General features: G+C 37.6%; 1 protein-coding gene across 1 annotated transcript; it reads right to left on the bottom strand.

Annotated features, from left to right (window-relative positions):
- Positions 1 to 1,271: 1,271 nt before the first annotated feature.
- Positions 1,272 to 7,927, bottom strand: sgf29 (SAGA complex associated factor 29). The gene is made up of 10 exons (XM_010775731.1): positions 7,839 to 7,927; positions 6,644 to 6,717; positions 6,465 to 6,540; positions 6,265 to 6,337; positions 5,824 to 5,888; positions 5,532 to 5,661; positions 4,691 to 4,837; positions 4,078 to 4,113; positions 3,047 to 3,209; positions 1,272 to 2,101 (listed from the first exon to the last, which is right to left on the bottom strand). Exons 2-10 carry the CDS (start codon positions 6,707 to 6,709, stop codon positions 1,985 to 1,987), a joined length of 873 nt encoding a protein of 290 aa, XP_010774033.1. The 5' UTR covers positions 6,710 to 6,717; positions 7,839 to 7,927; the 3' UTR covers positions 1,272 to 1,984.
- Between the last annotated feature and the right edge of the window lie 634 nt (positions 7,928 to 8,561).

Genomic DNA, 8,561 nt, shown 5'->3' on the forward strand with positions numbered 1-8,561 from the left:
ACGACGGGGGTGCATAATTTGACACAACACCGGTACTGCGTACCGGTGAGTACCGGCCCAATTCAAGCACTGGTCACAGGTAAAAGTCCTATATTCAAAATCTGGTTGTTAGCTAGGTCCAAGTTACGATTTTTTTAATCGGGACTATGATTGATATCTACAGTTTCTAAAATATATTCACACAGGGTTAAGTTATGTTAAGAGTGGTTACATTGGTAGTTTAATATTCACTATTGTATAAAACAGAAAGTAAAACCGAAAGCATGGAGGCAGGTAGAGGATCCATTATACAAAACGTACGTTGTAGACTTTTATTTTGAAAAACCTAAACAAGGTTAGCTAACCTGCGACAACACTTTGGATGTACTTTAATCTGTTTCTTTAGCTTCACACCTGACTAGTTAATTTTTCCCTAGAAGCGACTTGGATAACAGCGACATTACACTTGTTTATGTCGACATTATTCAGCGAGAAAGTGTTTTTAAAGCGATAAAAAGAAGCAACCGCTCACCATTTCTGCCATGTTTCTTTTTTTCCGCGCGTTGTTGTTGCCTTTAGGTAGCGTGGGATATTACTAAATCAATAGCGGATTTTCCACGTTGCGTTCAGGTACAATGGAAAATATCTGTTATTAATATTTTATTTTATTTAGCAGTGGTGGAAAGTAATGCTGTACATTTACTCAAATACTGTGATTCAGTTTTTTCATCGTTTACGTTATAAAAGAAAAAGCTGCATATATTTACATTACATTGTTTATTTTTACATGAAAAATAACTTCAAACGTCATTGTGTCACATGAATCATCTGTCAAATGACAAATATATTCAGCTGTGATGTCCCCGTGGGGGAAATCATTGAGTGTCTCTGCCTCTCCCCTGCAGGTAACAATTAATCAAACTCAGCTCTCCTCACACCTGGCAGCCGTGACAGACAGACTTTGGTTTTGTTGGTTTACCCTTTTGCACTTCACAACATTGACACCCACACTCTTCACTCATGCTCATCACACACAGCTACTGATTGCTGATTATCACATCCCATCTGTATATTTAAATTGCTAAATACAATATTGTTTAAACTTAAATCATGGTGTTGTCTCCGTTTTTGTCATGACAGCTGGTTTTGTATGAGTTAAAAAAGGTTTAGACATTAATAAACTATTCCTACATTTAGTGTGTAGAAATCTAAATGTGTGAAGTAACTGAAGCTGCCAGATAAATGTAGTGGACTAGAAATATTGGATAGAATATTAAAAATAAAACATGGACAATAAGACACAAAGCAGTGACGCATGAAAACATTGTTGTTTCTGTTTCACACAACAATTATCCACTCTTTACAGTTACAAAATAAACAGTTTAGGCTCTCAAAGGGAGATCAACCGACGCAGGTTTATGAGTAAAACGTTCCTTTACTGGCCACTAGATGCTGCTCCTGGCTGGGAAAAAGGTCCAAATAAAATACAACTTCTGTGTCCAAATGTATTATGCATACAGTAATATACATTTCATTTGGTTACTGCAATAATTACAAAATAAATAAACACAAAGCAGTTTTACACAAGCAAGTGAAGGAGGTCAGCTTTAATGGAAGCGGGCGTCTGATGTGTTTATCCCCTCCATCTTCTTTTATTTGTATTCTGTGGGAAAATGGTGTGTCAACAGCACACTTAAAAGTCAGTATAGACAGATTTTAATACTTTATTCGTCATTTTTCCCCTGTGAACACACGACTACAGTATCCAGTATAAATTTAGGACACAGTTAAATTTTTTCCCGATGAGACGTTCAGGTTCACTCCTCAAGGTCTTGGTGCTGATATTGACAGTCTCATTAAAAAGATGACAAGTATTAAAATGTCTGTTCAGGTGTTTTATGACCTGGTGAATCTGCTCCAAGGGCCTATTTCGATTTTTTAGACAAATATTTCCGAGCATCTTTTCCTACAAAAATAGAAATCATCTGTGATTTCCCGTCGCTGGTCACTTCTTCTTGTTCTCTTTGCAGGCGACCACATATCTCTGAGCCACGTTGAGCGGGGGGGAGTAGCCGTCTGCGTACGACGTGTCCTCGAACAGCACCGAGTAGTCGTCTTGAGGCTGCGAACAAACACACAGAGGTCAGTGTGGGGGCCCGACAGCCGGGGGACAGTCTGCTCGCTGGGTGAGGAGCTTTTCACACAATGAGTCTTTTTAGTGAGAAGAAGCTACATGTATGAAACAAAAAGACCCATAATTCAGAGGTTTCTATTCTGGATGTGACTAATGAGAGTGAACTCTGCAGGATTAGTACCTGGAGCTTTACTGTCGTGAGGACAGTAGTAGTAGTTTTGCATCTTTTTGTACTAGTTTGTGTATTTGAAATAGTTTTATGTCTCTTTGTAGTCGTTATGTGTTTCTTTGTGGTCATATTGTCCGGCAATGGATCAGTCAGTGGGGGCTTGGACTGTGAGCCGTAGGGTCGCCGGTTCAAGTCCCTGACCAGACCTAAATATGGAGTGTGGACTGCTACTTGGAGAGGTCCCAGTTCACCTCCTGCCCTGCGGTGGTGCTCTTGAGCAAAGCACTGGACACCCCCCCACCCCCATTGCTCCTCGGGCGCTGTACAATAGCTGCCTACTGCTCCTAGTACTAGGATGGGTTAAATGAAGAGGCCAAATTTCACTGTGTGTGCTCTGCATGTGTGACCATTAAAGAGGGTTTCATCCCTCCGATTCTATCTATATTGTGTCTCTTTGTAGTCGTTATGTGTTTCTTTGTAATTGTTTTGTGTCTAAAGGTGTCTTTTTGTGGTCATTTTGAATGTCTTTGTGGTCATTTTTAGTCTCTTGCAGCTGCTCTTTGTCTCTGTCGTTGTTGGTTCTTTTCGTGTCCTTTTGAAGTTCAGTAATCCTTCCATGTTCCCAGTAAAACATTTATTTAACATGAATACTGGGTTTCCATAGTCATGCTGACAATTTTGGCAAATATTTCTCTATATTAATGACCTAACTTTGGCTTCATATGTTAACCCTTTGCGAATAATACCACAGCTTTGAGTCTTACCCTGTGTGGGGGGGTGTGAATGAGGGCCCTGTAGAAGCAGGTGGTCTGGGGGTAGAGGGCCAGCACCAGCTGGTCCTTACTGAACAGAGCCTCTGGGTCCGTCTCCGGGTTGGCCTTCCACTGAGGCAGAGGGATGATCCTCCGTCTGCTCAGAGTGTGTCTCCTGATCACACACACACACACACACACACACACACACACACACACACACACACACACACACACACACACACACACACACACACACACACACACACACACACACACACACACACACACACACACACACACACACACACACACACACACACATTTCAGAAACATAAAGTCTGTTTGGGAAACTGGACACAGATAATACAGATTCTCCCAAAATCCTTTTTATTGATTACTAATGGATACACATACGGTGCGACAATAGATTTACTTTTGGACTCTCAACAAAAATGACGAATATTTATCAAGCTGCGTATTCATTATTATTATTAATCAACTCGGCAATCCTCAGATAATCAGCTGTTTTCTACAATGGCTTGATTGTTTCAATAGTTGCTATTTGTAAGTAAAAACAGTGTCTTGCCCCAGCTTCTCTAATGAAAGGATTTGCACCTTGCTCCCTTTTATGTGGAGGTCAAAAAACAATTTGAACAAAAACATTTTAGCACCTGTCTAGAATCAAACATTTGAGAAAGGAGAGGAGCAGAATATTTATTTGACTCTCTTTACCTGGTAATGTTGACTTTTAACCAACATTTCAGAGGAAGAACAACATGGTAATGTAATAATACAAGGCCTGTATTTAAAAAGATATAAGCCTTAACATGAATGAGAGGACAAAGACTCAAAAAACAAACATGAGAAAAAAGAGATTTAAGGAAAAAGATTGAAGATGGTTTGAATTGAGGATTCAAATATAAAGAGAAGTAGAAACGGATAAAGGTAAGAGAGAAGACTGTAGAACAAGAACACTGCATGAGGTTTATAATATAAGTTATAATAATATTACGTATTAGAGACGGTAAATGTAAACTCACTCTTTGCCTTCTTCATCGATGTCGTCCACTTCATACCTGTAGATGTTTGAGATGAATTAAGCATCATCATTTTATCCCCCTACATTTATCAGTAAGTAAATCTACAAGTATACGATTACTCATATAATCCATTGCTACAGATTAAACTGCTATAATAAGCAGTTCAAACCTTAACCAATGTCCATAAAGCTGCAACAATAGCTGCTTTAAAATCGATTACAGTCATTCTCATGAAAGAAATGCTCTTTTAATCCTCTCAAATATAGATAGTCTTTTGCTTTTTCAGTTTTACATCATATTAAAGTAAATATTTGTGTGTTTTGGACTGATTGGCAACATAAGATATTTAAACAAATCATCTTGGAATATAAGAAAATGGGATGGATTGTTTTCACAAGTTCCTGACATTGTATAGAAAAAACCATCTATTTATAAATAAAATCAGGGGGAAATATTCCATAATGAATATAACTGTCAGTTGCAGCCCTACAATATATTACCACTTACAAATAATGTAATAGTAAAACACTGAAAGACGCCAATCTGCATTATGAGTACATTTTAATGTCTAATAATGTGATGGTACATAATCAGCATTTGATGAGTTTCTCACTTGTTGGTGGAGTGGTTGTAGCTGACTACCTCGGCGAGGATCCACTGCTCGTCTCCGTCCACGGCCTTCACCCTCGCCGCCACCTTGTCGCCCTGTTTGGCCACGTAATCGCTGCTGGCAGGGGTCGCCCCGCACAGAGGGGGCGGGCTGACACAGAGAGCAATAATGAGGTTAGTGCACAACTTATTCAGAATGCTGTGAGTGAGTGTGCAGAGCAGCATCTCTAGACAGTGACATTTAGATATCTACCATCGTCATTTAATTTCCCTTTGTAGTCCTTTTGTCAACTGTGTCAATTTGTATCTCTTTGAAGTCATTTTAGGTCTCTTTGAAATCATTTTGTGTCACTCCAGTCTTTCAAGTCTCCTTTTGATAGTGTTGTGTCTCTTTGAAGTCATTTTACGTCTCTTTGAAGTATTTTTATATATATTTTTAAGTTGTCTAATGTATGAGTTGTTTTATGTCTCTTTGTACAGTTTTATGTCTCTTTGAAGTAATTTCATGTCCCTTTGAAGTCGTTTTGTGTCTCCTTAAGTCGGTTTTATGCCTCTTTGAGGTAGTTAGGGTCTCTTTGTGCCACATAGTCTCTGCTATCCACAGAGAGCAACAATGAGAAGAGTTTTATCCACAACTTATCTTAGCAAGTAGTTAGTGTGTGTGCAGAGCAGCATCTCTATAGACTGGCGTGAAAATATCTTCCATCTGTGAGAAAAGCCTTACTGTGCAGTGTCTTTTTGCCTGGACAAATATTGAACATTTGGTCAGCAGAATGAAGCCTATTTGATTATGATCCGGTAGCTTTGTAAAGAAAACAGGAAATCAGCATGTAATCCCCTCCTACCTCTCCCCCGGCTTGCCGATCCACAGTGGGAGCGTCATGGCAGACTGCTGGAGGAGCGTCATCAGGACGCCGCGCCGCATCGTCTTCCTGGGAGGGTCGCTGTCGCTGTACACCCCCGCCATCTTAGCAGCTGCGTGCAAACATTTCAACTCCATTAGTGGCTTTAAATGTAAATCATAAACTCTCTTTAAAACATTACCAACTTAAACCTAAATTAGGACATCACAACGTAGTTATATTTTTGTTTCCAAGCTTCAGTTATATTTTATTACTGCATATCTTTGTTACACACCTATTCTCCTCTCCTCCAACAACGACTTGATCTCTGCAATTTTATCGAGAGCATGACGCAGAATGCTGTGAGAAATAAAAAAGATTGAGTTAAAACTAAATATGGTTTCTAGAATCCATTAAAAGCTACAATATTCATCACAGGCCAAATGTAGTGCTACACAGAAGAAACAACATACAAGTGACAGTCTGGTTTGAAGATTTCTGATGGTCCTTGAACACATTGTGCGTGGGAAAATGTAACCAAGGATAGCATGCAAAACAAGATATATTTTTTTTTGTTGTTGCCATCAATAAACAGTCTGCATTAACTGGATCCTTTGTAGAATACTAAGAAATTATACTTTATATGTATTTTCTATGTTTGCGATTTATGGCTTCAACTATGTTATAATGATATAATGAACGTTAATAAAGTGCATGGTGTTAGGTGTCCGCTCACCTGCACTCTGCCTCAGCATCTGCTTTGGCTGTGGTGTACAGTCCTCTGAGCTTGGTGCGGTAATATGGAGAAGCTGAAGGAGACAAGTCAATAATGTTGGTTTGAATCAGCAACTAACCAACTAGTTGAAAAAAAAAATGAAAATCAAATAAATGTCTCGGTGTTGTGGAAGTGAAGTTTGTGATGATGTGGCGACTGACTTTTGTTTTCCGTCTGCATCCTCTCATGTGTTTTCTGAATGTTGAGCAGATTATGTTCACTGCGTGACCTCTCCTCCTTAAGACATTATTATTTAGATTTGGTTAACTTTAAGCATGATTACTAACATTTCGTACCTTAATCAGAGTGTATTAACTATTAATCAATGTCACTGACTTACCTGGGTCTGTTTGATGAGCTGATGGAGCTCTGTGAGCAGCTCGGCAATCTTAGTATCCGCTGACATTTTGCTACCTTCGATATTTTACAGATAAGAGTCTTGTTAGCACAGCGTTAATTCACACAAAACCCCATTAAGAAATCTGTCATTTTAACGGAAACGGCCATGGCAGTTGGACCAGAAAAAAAAGTGAAATGTTATCATTATATTGAAAAGGTACAGTAAATTGAATTGAAGCCGAGTAAAAATGTGAATCAAATGTGAATCAAACCAGTTTTAGATAATGTATGTTTGGTGTCTCCTTAATAAAAATGCATTTCTGAATTGGTCGATTTCTGAATGGAGTTCGGTGTTAACTGATGAAATGTATAAAAGTTCCAGCATTTAACGGCATCTAAAATATCTGTAATTTCAACGAAACCAGTACAGCATGTTTTAAAAAATAACAGGAGGCAGTTAATTGGACCAGAACAGATTGTGTAGTAGTAGATTTTAACTGTATATTGAAGCTGTTTAAAAAAATGGTCTACTATTTTTCTGTCTCCTGAATAACAAGGTGAAATTATATTTCTGTTTAGTTCGGTTTTAAATGATCTTTAAAAAAGTGTGGATACACACAAAACTCTATGAGAAAATCTGTAATTTTAAAGGAACTTCTGACAGAAGGCAGTTAGACCAGAACACATTTTATTGTAATATGAACATTACATTAAAAAGTTAAAGTACATGAAACGGAAGCCGAATAAAAAAGTGTATAATTCCAGTTTCAAATAATATGTTGCTGTGTTTTTATGTCTCATACATAAAAATGTATCTCAAAATTGACGAATTTCTTAACGAGGTTTAGTACAAGCTCTTATTGTGAAGAAACATGGCTCGTAATGACGCTAAAGCGACACAAATAGAATTGTGCGTTTAGACTGAGAGAAATATTGAAACTAAATGCTTTGGTAAACCTGGTTGAAATGCTGACATTACCTTTAATAAGAAACGTGACGTTAAAGCAATTGTATGACTAAATGTTGCTGCTCGATTGGGTTAGCAAGTGATATGTTTAGCAAATGTTAGCCAGGTTGCTAAACCGTGAGATTTATGCTCACTCAACGAAAACGTTAGATGTACATATTTCCGCTTGGATACCTTAAAATACACAATGTTTGATCTTTTTCGTCACACAATATGAAACATTACCTACCGTGTTAGTTTTTCTGTTTATTTATTGTAAGTTTGCTAACACTACAGATTAGCTTCTTCTTCTTCGTTGGTGTTGTAAATGCGAACCAGCTTCACATACCGCCACCGGATGGCCGGAAGGGGGAACTGCAGGTTTGACATATGTTTGTTGCTGGTACATTTTTGAGGTGCTTGTACTAAACCTCAGTATTACTATTTGTATGCAACTTTATACTCCTACTCCTTTTATTGAAGAACATTCATCTGACAGTTTAATCTACTCTGCAGATTCAGATTAAAATGACAAAATATAGGCTAATATAGTGATACATAATTCCTCCAACTCAGCATAACAATAATTATTTGACCTTGGGAATGTAAACTTGTATTAAAATATAATTTCATAATGTGTATATTTTATCTAGATGCATTCAATAATTTTTGTAAAGCCCTTTGAATTACCTTTTTTAATGTGCTTTTTAAATAAATGCCTTGAAGTTCTTATATAAAAACATACATGTTTGCCATCACTGTGACATTTTGGTTAAGTATTATATTTAATCCTATAATTCGATATGCAGATAAAATAAGTGAATTGATTTGATGAAGAAACTACTGTTGTACCTTTATTTAATGAACCCTAATATCTTGATTGTAGCAGTTATACTTGTAAAGGAGTATTTTTATAATCTAGAAATGGTACAACATATATATACTATTCAATACATTTCACCTGCAGCCTTCC

The sequence above is a fragment of the Notothenia coriiceps genome, unplaced genomic scaffold (genome assembly GCF_000735185.1).
Source record: "Notothenia coriiceps isolate Sejong01 unplaced genomic scaffold, NC01 NC01_scaffold00015995, whole genome shotgun sequence".
NCBI lineage: Eukaryota > Metazoa > Chordata > Actinopteri > Perciformes > Nototheniidae > Notothenia > Notothenia coriiceps.

Excerpts from the sequence above, each read along its gene's own strand:
- sgf29 (XM_010775731.1), bottom strand. The coding sequence starts at position 6,709 with ATGTCAGCGGATACTAAGATTGCCGAGCTGCTCACAGAGCTCCATCAG. Across the intron at positions 5,662-5,823 it reads GTTGGAGGAGAGGAGAATAG|CTGCTAAGATGGCGGGGGTG; the intron begins GTGTGTAACAAA and ends GTTTGCACGCAG. Across the intron at positions 3,210-4,077 it reads ATCGATGAAGAAGGCAAAGA|GAGACACACTCTGAGCAGAC; the intron begins GTGAGTTTACAT and ends GTGTGTGATCAG.